Source organism: Misgurnus anguillicaudatus, chromosome 8 (assembly GCF_027580225.2).
Source record: "Misgurnus anguillicaudatus chromosome 8, ASM2758022v2, whole genome shotgun sequence".
NCBI lineage: Eukaryota > Metazoa > Chordata > Actinopteri > Cypriniformes > Cobitidae > Misgurnus > Misgurnus anguillicaudatus.
In genome coordinates this window covers 38,426,102-38,448,518 of record NC_073344.2, presented here as the reverse complement: position 1 = coordinate 38,448,518, position 22,417 = coordinate 38,426,102, and the positions used below count along the sequence as shown (strand labels likewise).

At 38.4% G+C, this 22,417-nt stretch overlaps 1 protein-coding gene across 4 annotated transcripts in view; it reads left to right on the top strand.

Annotated features, from left to right (window-relative positions):
• Positions 1-22,417, top strand: part of agap1 (ArfGAP with GTPase domain, ankyrin repeat and PH domain 1) — a 216,578-nt gene that overhangs the window by 127,428 nt on the left and 66,733 nt on the right. For all 4 annotated transcript variants that reach the window (XM_073870886.1, XM_073870885.1, XM_073870883.1 and 1 more), the window contains 3 exons: positions 7,958-8,085; positions 10,083-10,238; positions 13,218-13,310. In XM_073870886.1, coding sequence (XP_073726987.1) covers positions 7,958-8,085; positions 10,083-10,238; positions 13,218-13,310 — 377 coding nt within the window. The remainder of the gene's footprint in view (positions 1-7,957; positions 8,086-10,082; positions 10,239-13,217; positions 13,311-22,417) is intronic.

Genomic DNA, 22,417 nt, shown 5'->3' with positions numbered 1-22,417 from the left:
GTAAGTGCAGGAGATCTTTGACCTTTGTTCAAGATTCCCGGCGGGTGCTTCATCTGCTTTGCTCTTCCTCCAACTCATAAGCTTATATTTAACTTCTCTGCAGGCTAATGAACGCACCTGTGACTTTATTTTGTCTGACTTACCTGTTCGCTCCATTCTTTCAGCTCGCTGTGTAGTATCTCTTACTCTCTCTAGCACATGTCTCTCTGGGTGTCGAGAGGATAAAGGTCAGTCTGTTGCACCAGCTCAGTGTTTAGAAGAGGGGTCACAACCTGTGCTACCATGTAGGGGGTCCAGGTCTTTGTTCAGGGTGTTTTCTGATTTATAGACATTTGCATATTTTACAGTCATACCCAAAAAGGTTGATCAGGATGACAAAAGAGAGAGATAATATATAGAATGAGCTTATTTTGTGACATCGTCCTACTTATTATAGACAATTGTCATTGTTTATTATGTGAGAACAAAAACTATAATTGGTAGCCTGACACTTGTATGTAACCCATGTCACAATGTATTGTAACCCATAATTGGAAAGTGACCTCTGTATTTAACCCACCCAGTGAGTAGTGATCAAACACACCCGGAGTAGTGGCCAGCTATCGCACAGGGACCAATGGGAGACAGGTGCTTTGCTCAGTTGCAACCTGCCGACTGCGAGACTCAAATCTCGGTTTACAAACTCAACTTATGTATTTTTTTATTGTGAGGGTATAATGTTTAATAGTGGGGAAAATTGCTTTTATATGCCGGTAACGATTATAAACAGGGTTCCCACGGGTCCTTGAAATATGGTTGTGAATCTGGGGAAAAAATGCAAGGCCCTGGGAAGTTTTTGAAAATATACATACATAGATACAGGTCATTGAAAGTGCTTGAATCTATTTTCAAGAAGTTTTCTGGAAAAAAATACATATTATTTCCTGTGTAGTGTTGGATAATATCATAAAGATTCTAGACTTTTTAAAAACACATGCTAAACTCTTCGCTTTAAATGTTTATGTCTTCTGTATACGACAGTTGATTCATACCAAAATGCTTTTTTGCATAGTTGTGTTTGACAATTGAAAATGTCTCGGGTTTCATATGTAACTGTTGTTTCCTGAGAAGGGAATGAGACGCTGCGTCTCCCTTGCCATACTTCCTGCATCCCTGTAACGCCGTCTTTGGCAATATTTCAGATAGCGATATACTTCCTGGGTCCCGCGTTACCCTGTCTTTGTCGTTAAGCCTCACCATTGGTTGAATTTGATATACACATTTATACGCACTTGAGGCGTCCCCAAAGTGTCACCGCAGTGACGCAGCACAAGTTCCCTCGAAAGGGAACTGTAACAATGTATCTTTAAAGGAAACACAATGTAAACTTGCTCTCACTTGAAATGTGTCACCACATTTAGTCCTTGAATTTGATGGTATTGGACCTGGAAAGTCCTTGAAAGGTTCTTGAATTTGAAGTTAACTAAGGTGTGGGAAGCAGTTCAGTTTAGATAAATGCATCTGAAAAATACGCATGTTAACTCTTTCCCCGCCATTGACAAGTTATCTTGTCAATAAAGAGAAAACATTTCCCTCCGAATGAAGCTTTCATGACAGTTTTTTACGGTAATCTGGAATTCTGCTATTATCCAATTTATAAAAAACTGAAGCAAAATCGAATTCAACAATAGTTTAAACTCTGTGTATGTTTTGTTTTTTGTTCTGAATCTAATCTCTAACAAAATTCCTTAATGAAAATGTAATTTTTTCAGCTTTTTTGAAGATAGTATGAAAGTTTTTTTTCCCCCGGTTTGTTTGTTTGTTTGAAAGCAGACGGCCTGTTTTTTCATTTGATTTATTTGTATTTTTATATATATTTATATAATTTTTTTCCTGCAAGGCAGTTTGTGAAACGTTTGTGAAAATCACAAAAAAATTGGCAGGGAATGACTTAATAGAAATGTAAAAATATATTTTATTTTTTTTTTATATTTGAATGGAGCCATAAATGTACATTGTACTGCTGACAAATGTTGACATTATATTTAAAAGCTGAAAGTAGGCTGCATCATGTGCGAAACTAAATGAAAGAGACACTTCACCAAGGTAAACGAGTCTGGTACATCTGCTCCAGGCTGCAGAGTTTTAGCCACCTGCCATAAATCTGATGAAACGGGAAACATTTCCGGCAGGATAAATGGCTGCCTCTCACAGGGGAGCCAAGATTGATAGTCAAAGTTAAATTGTATTAGCCGTGCAGTTTAAATATTTAACCCAGGCTTATCATAACTGCTCTTAACACTTAAAGTAAAATACAGCGGGGACGTCCGGACAGGGATCTGTGAACATATATCTCTTGCGACCTCCATGCTCCTGCAGTGGTTTTGTCCAATGATACTTAAATGGTTTGACTTACTGCAATTGGTCATTATGAAGTACTTTCACAAAGATTCAGGGTAATAAGAGAGTTATTGCATTGGTAACTGCTTTTTAAAATGCTATCGTGGGTTTGTGAGGCGCATTGGTGTTGGCATCCAGCATAACATACACTGTAAAAACTATTACTATTATCTACTCAATATTTTTGGTGAAGCATTTTTACACTTAAAAAAATTTAGTAAATTTGAAAGCTATGAAATCGATTAGATTTCAGTAATTACATTAATTTCCTATCACAAATTAAATTAAGTAGATGGAATCAAAAATATAAAAGCAAATCAATAAAAAATCCCAGTGAAGTCTACTAAAAAATTGAGTTGATATCATTAAAAATGTTACTTAGATGTAGCTGAAAATTTTGTGAATATTATTAAACTAAAATAATTTATTTTTATTTACTTAATGTTATAAATTTATTTCATACTGAACCAGCAATTATCAATGATAAACAAAGCAATTTGTATACATTATTTTATTGAAAATGGCAAACATTGTACATGTTACAAAAACAATCAGCTGAATAAACTCTGAGAGGTCTCTCAAATTCACAGCATGCAGAATCACTTCTTGAACCCGGACAGTTGGACCACCAGCACTTGTACCTGCAACAAAGATAACTTTATTTAAACTTCTTTCCGCTGTGACTCTGGACTCTGCGAAAGAGCGCCAATTATTTTTACATTAAATTAACACTTTTGTCTCAATTCTGTTACGATTTACAAATTCTACTAATGCATATTTTATATCTGGAAGTAAACTTTGTCTGACTAACCTCGCGCTATTTAATGCGAACGTCCGGTGCGGTGTCAGAAACTGTGAGTTCTCCTACACGAGACCCAGCGCATCTCCACCGGTGTGCCACACCCTTAACACAAAAAAGCAAAATAAAGCATAGGCATATGGAGTCAAGAGATAATTAATATAAATGTATATAAGCGTGTGAGCTCTGTAAAGCTCTGTAAAGTTGTGTTCCGCTTCCATGTGAAAGGTCTTATAAGTCCGGGTGAAGCGAAACTGAGGACCGGATTTCGGATCGCCTGACTATAAGTAGGGTTGCCAACCGTTCCGTATAATACGGAATCGTCCCGTATTTGACACATAAAATTATTGTTCCGTATTGAACTGATACGGAACGCAGTTTGTTCCGTATTTTATGAAAATTAATTCAGTGCAAATATATGACAGACACATAGCTTCTAATATCTCAGCCATGAACGAAGACCGCGTCATTTGTATAAGAAAACCCTGACGGTGCGGTCATTTCTCCCTCTGTTTGTCTATGATCAGCGCAGCGTTTTTAACATCTTGCAGCCCCATCAGGGAATGCCCTTTTAATTGGTCGTTTCAGTCATTGTGATGTCACGTATCAACGATGACGACAAGTGTCAACAGCGGGAAATGTAAAAATGACTGCATCCGAGCAGCCGGCGAAAAAGAAACGAGCACAAAAATATAAAATTGAATGGGAAAATGATTACCTGTGGCTGGAATGCGTGAGGGGCAATGAATACAAGGCCAATTGTACCATATGCCGTCGCGTTTTTTCTGTTTGTCACGGCGGAGTGTGTGATATAAAGCAGCACGCATGAGGAGATAATCACAAGAGGAGTGAGAGGCTGCGGGCACAGAATGGAGCAATGTCAAGGTTCATTGTCCGTCAGTCGTCTCCAGAGGCTCATATGGTATGTAATTATGTGGATTTTTAAAACTCAAATATAGTTGATAAGAAAGTGATAGGCTAAACCTGTACTATCTCTCCAGTGCTCTCCCTCTTTCTGTGTCCCGCTCCCCCTCGTCTCATAATGTGTCAATCATTTCTGATGGGTTTCTTATTAAATAATTATGGATTTAGATAGCTCAAGGTTTAAAAAGGGGTGGGGTCTTTGAAGAGGGCGTATTATAAACTTAACAAAACCATGGTTCATTGTTGGCAAAATGATCATGATAGGCTTTATATTTCACATCTATGTGGTTCAGTCTTGTATACTTATTAGGCATACTTTGCTATTCATTAAATATTTAGGCCTAAGAAGTTGTATGAAATATGTGTATCTAAATTTATTAATTAGTTTCCACTATTTTCACCAGAAGTCTTCATTTAAGGTTTTTTTTTTTTTTTCAAACCCCCCCCCCCCCCCGGCGTTCCTTATTTCCATTTCAGAAAGTTGGCAACCCTAACTATAAGCAACTACAGATTTACACGTGTTTGTCCACACAACCACATTATGCAGTAATAAAACGATCAGAAATGATTATTTTACACACATTTCAAGTAGCACAGCTGTATTAATCCTTTGGTGACCTGAATAAATACGTAAAATAAAAATATTAATGATTAATCTAGCAGTATGTGCACAGAAAGCTGTTATTGTACCCAGTTTACGGTATGGCTCCGAAAGTATTCAGATAAATACACCTTAAGTTGTTTACGCAAGGACACATCAAATATTTCATTAAAAACAAGTGTAAATATTTATAAACTCAACACTTACCAGGATTTTTGAGGAGTTTTGATGTTGTTTGTCTTCCTGCAAGAGGCGCTGTTTCTTCTGCTGCTGATTAAAAAACCGTTGGCTTTGTGATTTTTAAATTTACATCTGATTTAATAATTTTTTTGCCTACATTTACTCAAATAATACAATCTAATAATGTTTCACCAAAAATATTGAATAAATCATAGTAAAAAGTTATGCATGAAATTTACTATTTTTTATTGTTGATGTTAAATACATATGTTAACTTGAAATGAGCAATTATTACAGTTTTGAAAACTAAAATATATAAGTGTGACATTCTCAAATATATTGATTCAAATTTACAACAAATATTAAGGATATCTATTAGAAATAATCTGTTAGTTAAATACTTATTTTATTTGATGTATACAACTAAATAATATCTTTACATTTTACACACAAATATATGTTTATTTTTTAGTCATTTATTTTGGTTTGTCTAACTAAAAAAATCAACTTAGTGACATAAAGAGATTTTATTAAGTTATTTTAATAATTTATTTTAGTGATATTTGCAAAGCCACTGAATTATTTTTTACAGTGTAAGCGCTTTTCTTTCTGGGTTATGATTATAATTAGCCGATTAGCGTGGTATCGTGCAGCGATGAGTCTAAACAAACACAGCTGTACAGCATTTCTGTAGCGGCAGATGGGACAGGATGAGCGTGCGAGTATTGCATTGAGAGAATTTTAGCAGGGTATCACGTCGTCTGCCCTTGGACAGAGCTCTTTCACCTGAAGGTAAATGTTTATGACGGAATCATCATTAAAGCTCAGACGTTTATTAGGTCCAATTAAAACAATGATTTCATTTACAACAGGATACGAGTCGGCCCTATTTATTGGGAGCTGGAGTAATTGAGTTCTGGGCACTTGGACTGTTAACTCTCTTCTGTCTTTGAGGAGAGCTTCTTCCGTTTAAAGGACTTATGATGTAGGGAGGCAAATGTTCAGGACACAAGAAAACCGAATCCATGGAAAGTTATGTTTGGGGATGTTTATTCAGAAAATGTCATGTTTGCAGTGACACTTTACAATCTCGTTTTACTGAATATTTCAACCGTATAATTTACAACTTGAGCTTTTTAGTCAAATAAAGCTTACGTGTGTACTGCCCATAGAATTGTTTTAAAATTTGTGTAGTTGTGTTGGTACAGCATAACAGCGCTCAATATCTGCCACAAGTGTTGCTGAAAGTTACTTTTAAAAGGAATGCATTACAATATTAAATTACTCCGCAAAAAAGTAACTAATTGCGTTAATTGGAGTTACTACTGACATTGGAATAAAAAAATCTAAAGTTTAGTTTCATGTGCTCACGTGAAACTTTCATGTGCTCACAGGGAACCTTCATGTGCAGAATTTTTTTTCAGTTTAGTTTCGCGTGCTCGTGTGAAACTTTTGCACTCGCACGTGGAACTATTGTGTGCGCGAAGTGAAAGTTTCACGTGCGCACGCGAAAGTTTCAAGTGAGCACGCAAACGTTTCACGTGCGCACGCGAAACTAAACTTTTACATTTTTGCTTCATGTCCACTTAGGGGCTCCATACATTACTTTTAAGTTACTTTGCGTTACTTTTTCTTACTTGACTAAGCCTTGATCTCTTTCAGGCCTTGCAGGTGTGTTTTGTGATCGCAAAAATGTTAAGCTCTGGCCTGCCATCTCCGTTTCTGATTCAAACTGTTCTCGCTCAGGCGCACAGAGTGCGTAATTCTACGTTAATATGTTCAGTTTAATCCAGTACATAATTTTATTTTTAAATTGAATTAATTAAACCAAAAAGTAACTCGCATTACTTTTTTAAAAAAAGTCTCAAATATTAATGTGTACATTTATAAAGTAATGTGTTACTTTACTCGTTACCTCAGAAAAGTAATATTATTATGTAATGCACGTTACTTGTAATGCGTTACCCCCAACACTTTCTGCCACATGCATAAATGTAATGTACAATTATTTTGTCTTTACTAAAAATAGGGGATGCACCAAATGTTCGGCAACTGAAATAATTCGGTGTATGACTGAATAAGTGAAAAGATCAATTTTACAAAACAATAACATTTGATGACGCGATCAAAGAGCAACCTGTATAGAGTGAAAGGCACGCACGCTTTATAAATGCAACAAACATGTCGCAGACAAAAAAGTGTCTGTCCAAGAAAGATGCCTTTTTAAATCAGTTTGTTTGCCGAACATTCGGTGCATCCCTAAGAAATAAACTCCAAATCACACCATGCACACAGTGACTGTATCTGTGAAAACCCAGCTAAAGTCTTTTTTTGTGATTTTACTGTTTTCTACATAAAATCATCTTATTTTTTTATGAGATTTGAATCTAGACTTCACACTCTTTTCAATACTCTCAGATCAAGAATTTCAGGAATTTTAGAAATTTACTAGATGCACTATATGCAGAAATATGTTCTCCCAGTCAGTATAAATGAACTTTAAGAGTTACTTTTAAGTTCTGCGAGGCAGGGAGAGAAGCCAGCACCTCTTATTACCATGTATGTCTGTTTTAAGAGATTTATGGTTTAAAGAATGAGCTGCTCTTCGTAAGCTTCCTCCACATGATGGGATCAATGTCGTTAGCTGCGAGATGACGGAGCACTAGAACATCTCTCCGCGGGCCGACCGCAGATTGCCACAGGGGCCGTCGGCCGATCAATAGGGAAAGAGGCGAGCGACTGACTAATACTGCCCTTTTCCTGGTGCACATAGGACGTCGAGGGAAAGAGAAATGAATGGGGGATAATAATGCTGAAATAATGGACCACTGTGGTGCCAAGTGGCGTCCTGTGGAGGAGAATGATGGCAAATTAGGGGGCGGCCTTGGTTCAGGATTCCACATACACACACACACGCTCATAAGGGGTAATGAAGTGGTCTGCTTGACCCATCTAACTACAAAATTTGTCGTATAGTCGCCCGGGTGGTATTGTCTACCTTTGTACCTTGATGTTAGTCTTACTCTATAGTACATTCCCTCTGTCTTATATGTGTTCTTTGTTTGTAATTTCAGTGGCTCAGAAAATAGTTGCAAGTCGAAAGAAACAGCAACTCTCAATTGGACCCTGTAAGTCACTACCCAACTCGCCAAGCCACTCTTCTGTTTGTGCAGCACCTGTGTCTGCAGTGCATATTAGCCAGGTGAGTGCATATCATGTATGCAGTACAGACGCATTCAGCTCATATGTGTGATTTCTTTGAGATGTCCCAATTAGATATTCTGTATTGGTATCGGGGCCGATCCGAGCTTTTTGGCTGGATCGGATATCGGATCGAGGACCAACAAGATGACCGATCCCATTCCGATACTGTGCGTTAGCCGTGGTTGTTACTGACAAGCTATTAAAAGGACAAAGTATTATAAAAACACCTTAAACGTTTTATGCACTATTTTCAAAGTCTTTTAACACACTCAATAGCTTCATGTGAAGGAACAAACGCACATTTAAGGAAAAAATATTAAGCATACTTAACTTGATCAAACATACCTATTATATGTTCTCCTAAACACTGCCATGATTAATATTTACTAATGTTTCCTGTAACTCATTTTAAATGATTGAGTTTTACATTTAAAATTATACTAGATGTTGCAGATAAGCACTATACACATTTAATTACAGTAGTATCGGGCAGGTATCGTTTTCGGCTGATATTCGGAGTGCTGGTATCGGAATCGGATCAGAAATAAAAAAGTGGTATCGGGACACCTCTAAAATGTACAGCAAGTATAATTGGCTTTAGTGTAACTGATACATTCTTTTAATACACAGTTTGTGTCTTCATATGCTTCACAGTTTTTAATTACAACTTAAAAATGTTGTTCTTAACCTGTATGAGTTTCTGTTTTTAGTTGAATACAAAAAAGGTAACCACACAGTTGACGATACCCATTCACTTTCATAGTAGAAGAAACAAATACTACTGAAGTCATTGGGTATTGGCAAATTTATCAAAATATATTTTTTGTGTTTAAAGGATTAGTCCATTTTCTTAAAAAAATCCAGATAATTTACTCACCATCATTTCATCCAAAATGTTGATGTCTTTCTTTGTTCAGTGGAGAAGAAATTATGTTTTTTGAGGAAAACTTTCCAGGATTTTTTGCATTTTAATGGACTTTAATGGACCCCAACACGTAACAGTTTTAATGCAGTTTAAAATTGCAGTTTCAACTGAGTTTTAAAGGACTCAAAGGACCACAACTTCTCGTCTATCTCCGGTCCTGTGACGCGCCAGCGCGACCTCACGCAATACGTCATCACATCAAGAGGTCACGGGCGACGTATGCAAAACTACGCCCCAGTGTTTACAAGTGTGGAGAAAGAGGACCGTTCCGACGTTGTTGTATGTCAAATGATACTAATTAATGTCTTTGTGTCATTTCATTCTTTAAAATGGTCCACAAATGCGCGTTTCATATATGTTACATGTGACCCTTTTAAGAAAATGGACTAATCCTTAAACATAATAAAGTAACTCAGACAGGTTTAGAACAACATAAGGGTAAGTGATGACAGATTTTTTTAACCAAGTCTAGTCACAATAAAAGCATGCAACTTACATTTCATATTCTTAATATTTTAAATGCTCTAATATGCAAAATACAGTTTAAGATACTGAAACTCCAGTACTGTCATTAGATTTTTTTATGGTTTTATCACCAGATGAGAAATGCTTATGACAGACGTCATTGCCTTGACCTTGCAGGGATTGGCTGTCGGCCAGCGTTTTTTGCATCTCATTTGCATAAGTTGAGCATTTCTCAACTTTATTGCATCTTCACCGTTTGCACCACTTTGCTGTCAATCCCACAATCCCCTGCACTAGCTCTCATAGACAATGAATGGTAACACAGCTCAGTCGGATACATACTGTTAAAATATATTTTTTAGTTTCTTACCAAAAATCCTACCTTCTCTTTCTCTCCACCCAAACAGTTTCCTTTTCCCCTGCAGACAGTAATCCTCTTCCACACGACTCAATCCTCATTGATTTCTCATTAGCAGTGTACAAGTGCAGCCAAGCTTAGAGAGGATTAGAGAAGCTCAGGAAAACTGGAAGCCTGTGGCGTTTCTTTGTAATGTGAGCTTATTCTCTTGCTCTTGTATGTGTTTCTTTCTGCATGTGTGTATCAGACAAGTAACGGCGGAGGAAGTCTGAGTGATTACTCATCCTCCGTACCCTCCACTCCCAGTACCAGTCAGAAGGAACTTCGAATTGATGTGCCCCAAACTGCCAACACACCTACGCCCGTCCGCAAACAGTCCAAACGACGCTCCAACCTCTTTACGGTCAGTCTGGTTTCCCATAATTCATCATTTAACAGTTTCATAATTTATGTTTTGTATATTTATTTATAATAAGAAATTGGGACACTGTGTAAAATGTAAAAAAAATCAAAATGCAATAATTTACATAACTCAAAGACATTTATTTTTTACAATGTTTCAACTAATGAAATGTAGGCCTACCATTTTAAGAAAAAAATAAGGTTATTTTTAATTTGATGGCCATGTTCACCACTGTGTAGCATCCTCTCCCATTCGTATACACCTGGGAAATGAGAAGACCAGGTGTTGCTCTGAAACCTCCATATACACACCTTTTAGCATTGATGGTGTCTTTTCCAGATGTGAAAGCTGCCCATTTCATAGGCAATGATAACCATGTGTATGGTCCCTCTCCTCTTATAGTACAGAGGATGAGGTGTCCTGGATTAAAAAAAAAAGTATTTCAAATTTCGATTCTTCTGATCACAGAACAGTTTTCCACTTTGCCTCAGTCCATTTTAAATAAGTATTTCTGGATCTTGTTCACAAATGCCTTTAACCAGCATTTGTGGATGAAAATGCAACTGTATTCACAGACAATAATTTTTGAAGGGGTTCCTGAGCCCATGCAGTGATTTTCCTGCCATGTCTGTTTTTATGCCATGATGAGCTATTCAAAACGTAGTTTTGGGCAGATCGGTGAACCTCTTCCCATCTTTACTTTTGAGAGACATTTTGACATCTTACAGACCTATTGTCAGTAGTTACAGAATGTTCTTCAAGCTGTTTTCTTTTTTTTAGTAACACTAATTTTTCCGAATTTTTGTTGCCCCTGTCCCACCTTTTTGGAGATTTTTTTTTATTTTACCGTATTATCCTCTTAACTCTTTCACCGCCAGCGTTTTAAAAAAAAGTGGCCAGCATTTTTCATGATTTTCACATAAAGTTTAATGCCTTCCAGAAAATGTTCTTCTTTATATAAAATATATATATATATATATATATATATATATATATATATATATATATATATATATATATATATATATATATATATATTAAATGAAAGAACAGACCCTCTGCTTTTAAAAAAAAATTATCTTTTATTAGTTCTCTTGTAATCACCTCTAAAGTATGGGTAGATTTCTTCCAAAACACCAAATTTTGAGCAAAAAGCTGAGATAATTCCATTTTTGTTTCAAAGTGATCCTCAAAACAAACACTAAGTTCTTACTGTTTCACGTGAAGCGTTTTCTCATAATTGACGAGTTAACTCGTCAATGGCGGGCAAAGAGTTAAAGTAGTACATTTCCTCAGTTAAAAATGATTTAATGTTTTTCTATGTTCTATTGTAAATAAAATATGAGTTTATGAGAAATCATTAGATTCTGGTTTATTTACGTTTTTCACAGTATCCCGACTTTTTGGAAATTGGGGTTTGTACCATATGTATATATAGGTTTCTTGTAATAGTTAATACATATGGAGGTTGTTTCCCAGACAGGGCTTATCCTAGTTCCAGACTAAAACACATGTTTGAGCTGCCATCATTTACATCTTGCACTAACATATCTTAACATATATCACTGCCAGTTTTTTGTCTTAAGATGTAAACCAGTATTGAGTGTAAAAACCTTACCGTGGGTTCACACCAGCCGCGTTTGAGGCATCAAATTCGCGTCTAAGGCGTAGTTTGCCGCTTGAACGTTTACTCGCTTAATTCGCACGTGAAAGCCGCACGTGAAATTCTAGTCATTGTGACATTCACACGGAAATTCAGTGATGGGAGGGGCTTCTGCGACTCTGCTCGCATCCTGTAATCACTTCACTACTAGAGCAAGCTCGTGGTTGGTTAACGCAGCGTTACATTTTTCAAGTTGCGCGTTTGCCGCGGAATCACATCTGCCGCGCTAAACGCCTTATTCGTGCTGCGAGACCTCCAGACGCGCATCAACGCGTCTTCACATTGAGTTAACATTGAAATCACTCGCGCTTGACGTCTCTACCGCCACTGGTGTGAACGCAGCATTAGACTGTAAAAAAAGATGAACGACGCCCGTTCGCTCTCTTCCATTGGTGAAAAGTAAAGCCGCCAGTAATCTGCACATTAGCGATTTCGGGACCAGTCCTGTAGTAGTGAGCAGCAAGTAAAGCCGCCCTCGCAGAATGTGCATATAACAGCTGTCAATCATGACGTGACACCACCGTTGTTATAGCATTAAATAGCTAACTAAAAACAAACTTATTGTAAAAACAAACACGTGAATTTACATCAGCGTGATAAAAACTACAGTAAATGACAGAAACCAGCTTCGGATAAAAGATAATTGAAGTGTAATTAAATTGTCTCAAGTCCCATTGAATAACATGGGGGAGGCAAGGTTTATGACCTATACTAGACCAGTCACTGGGGGGTGATCGAGACGTTTTGGCTTCACTTTTCAGGGCTTGTGCGGCACACTTTGTAAAAACTATGGAAATGTCCTAATACATCTAATGCCTAGTCTTGAATTAATCTAACCCTGTCTGGGAAACTGCCCCAAAGAATACTGAAAATCCATAATTAGATCAAGGCCTACAGAACATGGATTGGCTTTTATAAAGCCATCAGAATGTTAAATGTGGTCAACATTGGCCATTAAGAAAAATATTACAGACTAAATACTTACATGCCAGTTAGCTTGTTTATAATTTTGTAATGGTTCTATTTACTCATGTGGTAAACATTGTGGTATAGTTAATTAAGTTATGCTGTTTTGCTACAGTGGGTCTTTAAGGGTCACACTATTCTTGTTGTCTTGTATGATCATAAGTAATTGCGTCTTGGCTTCTAGAAGTTGGGGGCTGGGGTGACATCAAGGTCAAGTTCACCTTTTCTACACCCCCTTGACTTCTTGAAGTTGTATCCGTGCCCTGTACTCCAAACTGGATTTAGTCTGAAGTTGGTCTCAATTAGCAGCTAACTTTCCTTTGACTAAAAGGATTTCTTATCCCCCACAGTCTCGAAAGGCAAGCGAACCAGACAGGGAGAAGAAAGGAATGGATGGTCGCGCAGACAGCATTGGAAGTGGCCGCGCTATCCCAATTAAACAGGTAGGTTCTGGCCGGCCATCTGGGCTGGTATAATTGGAGTCCAGCAGCGGTGTATTGTGGACGAAGGGGCGTGAGATCAGGACTCAGACCCATGCCAGGCCCGTTTGATGCCATCTCCTTGATTAACAGCGAAAGCACGCACTTGACATCAATTAGAGCCAGGCTCTCCCGTATACTAAAATGAGATCATTAGGATAAGAAGTGGGAAGGGATTTCTCTCGATGCCCCCGTCTTACTCTTCCACCTTCTCAAAAGCGCTAATAGAAATAAAGCAAGAGAACCCTAATGAAGTGCAGTCTACCCATCTGCACATGGGCCCATCTCTCCCTTCCCCATATACCCCAAAAACGCTTTGATCGGTGCATCGGGAGGTGATGGTGGGTCATCTTCACATCACGATTTAGTTCTTTGACCCCTACCCCCACGCTGTAGGAGCGAGTGTTTGAGTTGGCCTTAATTTGTTACAAACAAGAGCGTGTAGTGAGGGAGATCTAGCTAGCAAAGGGAGGGGGGGCGGGTTTTCCTCTGAGTATCTCAGCTGGAGTGTAAGAATCAGGTAATTAGCGGCACTAATCGTGCCCTCTCATGTCAGAGCCGTGGCCTTGTTTGTAATTTTCTAATGAACAAATTGCATCTCTGATTAAAGCTGCCTTTAAATGAGATCTGTGTTTATTAGCGTGCCACAGCGGAGCAGTGCTTGCGTCGTCCACCATACCACACAGCTTGCACTCGACAGCAAAGCTTCTGATCTGTAGGATTTGTGTGCTGTATTCACAACCTGCTGGGTTTTCATTGAGAACCTAAAGATGAAGGGAAGACTGTTTAGTTTGCTGCAGCACCAAACCAGGGTTTTTCTGATACCTCTCTTCTGCAGATTAAGACATTGGGGGAAGCATTGGGTTTCTACTGCCTTGTTTCTGAGATCATACACTCTTAAAAGTAAACGTTCCTAAAAAGTTCTTTGTCTGGCTGCATGGGTCCACATAGAACCTTTAACATTTATATTTGAAGAGTTTCGTTGCAAAACGAGGTTTTTTTCAGAAATCTCGTTTTTTGGTTGTGCATTTTAATTAATATCAATTCAACTGCAGTTGGTTTTTAAGAGTGTAATAAAAAATTAAGGGCTGTTCACACTTTAATGTTAACCACAACGTTTACTGTAGTAGTAGCTATAGTAGCGTCCACTTTACTGGACAATAACTTTATTTCACTCCCACAAATCACTCCCGTAAATCATTTGTCTTTAAAGCCATTACCGTATTTTCCGGAATATAAGTTGCTCCGGAGTATTACTCGCATCAGTCAAAAATGCATTTTGAAGAGGAAAAAACATCTCTAAGTCGCACTGGACTATAAGTCGCACTGGACTATAAGTCGCACTGGACTATAAGTCGCACTGGACTATAAGTCGCACTGGACTATAAGTCGCACTGGACTATAAGTCGCACTGGACTATACGTCGCGTTTATTTAGAAAATGTAACATAAACAGTTGTTTACACGATAGCAGAACACAGAACATACCTGGGAGGCTGGATAGGCTAAATTAACACGACAAGCCAAGTCAAGTTCAAAAAGTTTTCGCATCACTGAATCCATTGAATTACATAAATACAGGAGCAGCACAGAGCGGACTCTCGCGGCTGTATATGATAATGGTTTTTCTGGGTTCATATTTAATAATTTTGACGTATAAGTCGCACCTGAACTTAAGTTCCAGGACCCGCCAAACTATGGAAAAATATGGTATCTAATATTGTAGATTTCCTTAAATAAAAACTTTTGCAATTGTTTACGTTATATTGGTATTTTATTTAGGGCTGTCAATAGATAAAAAAAATTTAATCTAGATTAATCGCATGATTTCATGAGTTAACTCGCGATTAATTGCAAATTAATCGCACATTTTTATCTGTTTTAAATTTACCTAAATGTAACACTTTTCAAGTTTTTAATGCTCTAATCAGCATGGATTTGGTCAATATATATGCTATATGCAAATGTATGTCTACAACAGCCTGTTTACATTTTCAACAGAACCATCAGCCATAGTTTTATATATGATTTTCCCTTTAGAAGACCTTGTTCTTTCTCTATTTCTGTTTGCTGCTGATCATTTGTGACCTGTGCTGGCAAATTGAGTTGGGATGAGCAAATTTTCAAAAATTAGTCATTTATATTTTAAAATTCTCTATTAAAAAACTTCTAAACAATTGGAACAATTGTTGGAATCTGACAAAGCATGACAGAACTGCACCTGTTTACGCAGAGCAAAAACAATATCAATATATGTTACATATGTTTTTCTTTTATTGTTTAATTTTGACATTGAGACAGACCACTTTAAGATACTGTAGGCCAGGGCTAGTCAACTGGCGGCCCGGGGGCCAAATGCGGCCCGCCAATCATCTTTATCCGGCCCGCCGGTCACCTTTGGCCGTTTCTCAATCGGAAGGCTGCAGCCTCCAGAGGTCGCATATGCAGAATGCATACGTCATCAATTTTAAGTCAACTGATCATTACATTCACAAATCATAACCATATTACAACAATTTATGATTAACTAAGAATAATAGTCAACTTTGTAATTGTTAAAATTCTGAAATAAGACTTAATGATGTATGCAGCCTAAAAAAATGCGACCTCCGGAGGCTGCAACCTTATTGAGAAACGAACATAGTCTGATTTAAATTCAGCGTGGTTACTTTTACCTTTCAACTGTACAAGACCACAAACAAAAACAACAACAACACACACACATATATGGTAAAAGTAAAAAATATATCAAAAGTAAAAATAGGGGTAAAAGTTTGGCCCGCGTCATATTTACAATTTTAAAATCTGGCCCCCGAAGAAGAGTAGTTGAAGACCCCTGCTGTAGGCTAATGGAAGGGTTTAATATAATGTTACACAACAGATACTTTTACTCAACAGTTAATCCAAACATTCACTTCAGATATAACAGATTATAGGTCATACCTGCGTGGATTCTTGTCAAAACAGTTATTTGTAAAACTGTAATTTTGTGTTAGATGTCTATATATATTTATTACACGGCTCTCTGGAATGCTTGATTCTGATTGGTCAGTTGAGACATTTGCAGGTTCGTTCTTTTCAAATAATAACCGCTCCAAAATAATAACGCATAGCCGGTACTACTTGCACAAGTAAAATCGCTCCGCGCCAATAAAGATCAATAAAGATTACTGTCTGTTTGGCGCCATCTTGTGACAAACACTCGACAACCACGACAAGACACAGACAGCTTACTGAGACTGAACTTGACAAAATAGAGCATGACAGCTACGAAGCCATCACACAAAAAAATACAGAATGGGCATTAAAACTTCTCAAAGACTGGCTAAAAGAGAAAAAATGGAGACAGACAAGTATGAAGCAGAGGATCTTAATAAGGTATTACGATCATTTTATGCATCTGTGCAAAGTTTCGCGGAAGGATAAAAATGTTAATTTAAAACAAATATGCCAATAAAACGTTTCAAATTCATATTCATGTCCAGTTTTTTTTCTTATGTGGCAAGTAGCCGTGTAATAAGCGGGATAATGTAGAGGCAGCCGGTAGTCACTGGGAAATAAGCCCCGACAGTGTGATCAGGACCCGACGCGAAGCCCGACATTATCCCTTACATATATATATCTCGGGGTTGCGCACTCGCGTGTTTGTGTGAATGCGCTTCAGACATCAGCGTCACACATCGCTTTTGAGTCTTGTCACTCTTAATAACTCTTTTAACGTTAATCAGGACCCGAATTTTATCTCTCTTAATAATTATTTTAACATCAAGCCAGTCATGCAGTCTATTTTCTATAAGTTCTAAATGCTTTAAAAACGAAACCAAAAAGTGAAAGAAGACGCTTCTATGGATTTGGGATGGTACACACCTCTCAGAAAACGTGCAGATAAACATCATTTTAGATATTTAATGACCATTTACAGCATTGGATTCGCTAGACGAGAGCTTAATGTTCTTATTTTTATGAAAACCTCCGACTCATCTACAGGTAGACAGCGCGAGTCCCTTGCTGCGTCTCAATTCATCCAGCTCTGGGACAAACAGAAATTATGTGTTGCGTTAACCGCACATTAATAAAATTAGTGCCGTTAAAATGAATTTGCGTTACGCTTTTATCCGAAGCGACTTACAGTGCATTACAAGCTATACATTTTTTTTTCAGTATGTGTGTTCCCTGGGTTCGAACCCATGACATTTTGCGCTGCAAACGCACTGCTCTGTCACTGAGCTTTACATGTTATAGAATGTGTAAATATGCATGTTTTTTATTTATAGTCATTGTTCATTATCTTATTTATTGGCGTAGTCAATATAGTAGAAAAAAATTACAATTTAACTGCAACAACGCAGGATACATGAGGTAATTTTACGTTATGGACCTCATCAAAATACTTCTCAGAGTCGTCTGACATTTCAAATACACAAGCGCTTTAAATTTGAATAGATTTGGTTGTCTGTCAATGATTTATAGTTCGCTCTGAAACTGATCCCAACGATATTGTTTCTTGTATCTTTATTGTCTATCGTAGTTGTGGTGTAACTTTAATTCTCTTTAATTTAGAACAATTATTAAAACTATAGTTAACGTTATAGTCCATAGTATGAATGACTCTTTAGGCTTTTTAAAGTTTAGGTTTAAGCTATACACTTTTCTTTATCACTGAGTATAGAAACAGATTACAAACCTAAAAACAAGTTTATGTACCCGGAAATATTTTGTTTATCTGTTCATACTGTTTAGGGTTCCTCAAGCTTGCAGTGTTTTGATTGTATTTAAATAGTTTTTTAAAGCTATTGTACAAAATGGGATAGTAAAAATGGGGTCTTGTATTGGTCATGTCATGCGTCTTCACGTGAAATTAAAGGTGTAGCAGAGGATTTTCTCGAATTTTAGAAAAGAACCGCCTTCTCCACTTTAAAAAAAAATGCAATTGCGCAACACTCCTGATTGACAACGAGAGGACCAATAGTCTTAATGATCCACCCGGAAAAAGAATATCCCCCGCAATACCTTTAATGCGCTGGTTAGAATTCACAGATTATTCGAAACGCGCCAGAATGCGAAACTTTCTTTGTATGCCTTTGCATTTCCGTTTACAGCATTCACATGCATATGAATTGAAGTCAATTGAACAAAATGTGTAGTGTGCCTGCCCGTTTAACCTGTGTTTGGTTGCAACTAAAACTTGATTTCTAAAACAGTTTGTCCCACAACTTAAGAAACAGTGCTACTCAATGCTGTATTTTAGCATTGTACCTCTGATTAGAGGCACACAGGCTGCAAGCCCTGATGCTGCCAGGAGTTCTCTCCCACCTCCTGCGGCTCTATTTGCATAAATCCTGTTAAAGTCTGTGGCGGTTAATGAAGAAGAAATGAGGCTGGCCCAACTACGGTGGCACAGAGAGCAGGGCTCCGCGCTAGCGGCAGATGGGAAGGCTGAGCCGTGGCAGCCAGCTGTGCAGGGAAGGAGAGAACTGCACGCAGGTTTAACTATGATCTGTCTCACTGTTCTGACTGTGCTGGGCTAATTTGTATGTGCAATGCCCAAAGCAATCATGATGGAGGGATAACATGCATTCTCGAGAGGTAAGGGTGGCTATGTTTCCCAAACATGTGTAACACAACAGTGTCATACAACTCAAGCACATACATTTAAAAATAATTAAGCTTTCCATGTAAATATGCACACAATTATAGGGTGACCTCATTGCTGGCACCCTGGCACAGAGATGGTTTGTAGCCATAAAGAAATGTTTTATTTAAATGTTATGTGTATTAGCCTGCAGTGTAGCGATCAAAAAGCGTGTTGCACTGGGGCTCTGGCGCAAAGCCATATTTCCAAAGCATCTCTCAGCCCTCTAACACTGCAGGTACATAAATGAGGGATTAATTTCCCTGGTGTCAGGCAGAGCTTTCCACACACTTACGCACACATCAGTGCCCCGAGCCTGTCATCTCATGAGAAGATCAATCAGCCAGTTCAATTCATCAGAGCTTTACTAGCTTCTGCAGTGCAGTTTTCTCATCTTCCTGCCATCATCTTGCTTGTTGAAGTCTGGTTTGCATGTTCCTTATAGAGCTTGTATCCCATTCATAATCTTTTTCCACAAAGATTCTGCAACTTCTATGGTAGCGCATCAAACTAGGCAAAATATTCCATGAATGAACATGCAAAGGTGTGGGATGTATAGATGTTTGTCAGAGATGGCCATTCGAGTCGCATTGGTCTATTTACCCAACAATTTTAATTACACTCGCCTAAAGAATTATTAGGAACACCATAATAATACTGTGTTTGACCCCCTTTCGCCTTCAGAACTGCCTTAATTCTACGTGGCATTGATTCAACAAGGTGCTGAAAGCATTCTTTAGAAATTTTGGCCCATATTGATAGGATAGCATCTTGCAGTTGATGGAGAATTGTGGGATGCACATCCAGGGCACAAAGCTCCCGTTCCACCACATCCCAAAGTTGCTCTATTGGGTTGAGATCTGGTGACTGTGGGGGCCATTTTAGTACAGTGAACTCAATGTCATGTTCAAGAAACCAATTTGAAATGATTCAAGTTTTGTGACATGCTGCATTATCCTGCTGGAAGTAGCCATCAGAGGATGGGTACATGGTGGTCATAAAAGTATGGATATGGTCAGAAACAATGCTCAGGTAGGCTGTGCCATTTAAACGATGCCCAATTGGCACTAAGGGGCCTAAAGTGTGTCAAGAAAACATCCCCCACACCATTACACCACCAGCCTGCACAGTGGTAACAAGGCATGATGGATCCATGTTCTCATTCTGTTTACGCCAAATTCTGACTCTACCATTTGAATGTCTCAACAGAAATCGAGACTCATCAGACCAGGCAACATTTTTCCAGTCTTCAACTATTCAATTTTGGTGAGCTTGTGCTAATTGTAGCCTCTCTTTCCTATTTGTAGTGGAGATGAGTGGTACCCGATGGGGTTCTGCTATTGTAGCCCATCCGCCTCAAGGTTGTGCGTGCTGTGGCTTCACAAATGCTTTGTTGCATACCTCTGTTGTAACGAGTGGTTATTTCAGTCAAAGTTGCTTTTCTATCAGCTTGAATCAGTCAGCCCATTCTCCTTTGACCTCTAGCATCAACAATGCATTTTTTCCCCACAGGACTGCCGCATACTGAATGTTTTTCCCTTTTTACATCATTCTTTGTAAACCCTAGAAATGGTTGTGCGTGAAAATCCCAGTTACTGAACAGATTGTGAAATACTCAGACCAGCCCGTCTGGCACCAACAACCATGCCACCCTCAAAATTGCTTAAATCACCTTTCTTTCCAATTCTGACATTCAGTTTGGAGTTTATGAGATTGTCTTGACCAGGACCACACCCCTAAATGCATTGAAGCAACTGCCATGTGATTGGTTGATTAGATAATTGCATTAATGAGAAATTGGACAGGTGTTCTTAATAATCCTTTAGGTGGGTGTATAACATATAGCACAGTATGTCAATGACAACTCAATCTGCTGCCCTCCTCCTGTAACCTATAGAGAAACATACAGGATGGACAAACAGCCATTGACCACAATCCCTTCATCAGATCAGTGGCTACGGTGACATTTCTCATTTAATTGGGCATAACATTCAGGCTATGAATGTTTCACCAACAGTACAAAAGCGACCCGGTTGTGTCCGCTCACAGACGATAACGCAGCCAAGCAGCTTGTGCTCAGAGGCACGGGGCAGAGCTTCATTTACGAATTGGATGGTAATTGATTTGATAATTCCCTGTGGTCTTTCCTCTTATGTGCTCGAGTCCGTCTCGATCTCGCGCCTTGCTGGGCGCTAGACCTGCTCTTCAATTAGAGTGTGTGGATGCGTGTATGGTTTCTTGTCTACCTGCCTCACATTATCACATTTTTTACACAGTTATCAGTGCCAGAACATGAGACTAGGTATGAACTGTTTCATTGGTGTATTTCTTGTGTTTGCGTATGTGTACATGCGAATGCTTAAGGTAGTTTTGTTCTATCTTAGACCTTGTCGTAGTTTATTTGCCATTTGCTGTGATCTCATTATGAAGGTTATTGTTCTGACTCCTGCGCTGAAGGTTACGCTCTCAACATGGCTCTCAGCTACAATAAAACCTTTGTAAAAATGCCTTCATTAGAACATGCTCCTCATTAAAACGCACAGACGGCTCGGTGGACGGTAATGAGGGTGGGGTGGGCTCGCACTCTCCAGCAATTAGATCGCTGAAGAGGTGCGTTTTCGTCTCTTTCTCCCCATGGAACGCTTCAAACTGGCAGCTATGAGACATCGGAGTGGGTGTGGTGAGGTCAGACGTGTCACCTGTATTTGCCATGACAACTCTTAGCTCTGCCAATCACTGCCTCTGCTTTGACCCTTTGCCCCTTTGCCTTGGTTTTAATACTTTGTCCAATCAACACAGAGGTCCCTGTTGTTTTGACAAGTGCAGTATATTATAACGATATTATGCTGTTTGTTTGACTGGTGGTTTGGTTTTTAATGGCTATTAGTGTTATAAAAGAGTGCTAATTTGAATTTGTCGATCGGTGCGTGCGATTATAATGGCGAAACTCGTTCAAAACTTGGCCAAGTCTTTTTGTATGTTAAGCTAGTGTAGTTTGATAGAGTTGTTTATGGTTTTGTGTAATCGCTAATGTCACTGTAATGATCGCCAGCTTTGTTTACTCGACCCTGTGTAGCCTAGAGTCTACCGACATCTGTTCAACGTACTTAATTAGCCGATTACAGTGAACGCTCATCTTTGTTAACTATATGGCAGGGTTTTCTGCAAAGTATTTTATTTTTTTATTTTTAAAGTTTGGATCTGGAATTAAGAAAATATACGTTCGGCAAAACTATCATATCTACAGAAAAGCTGTCATGTCATACCGATTTGATTCATGCTACTGTGTGTTTTTTGACACTTCGTAAAGTACCTTCCATTTTAGTAAAAATGTGCGCGCGTTGATTTTTTTGACAAACTGTCCACTTGTCCACACAATTTGTTGCCGCTTTTCGGTCTTTGCAGAGCAGTACGTTTCACAGGTTTTGTTTTACAGTGCA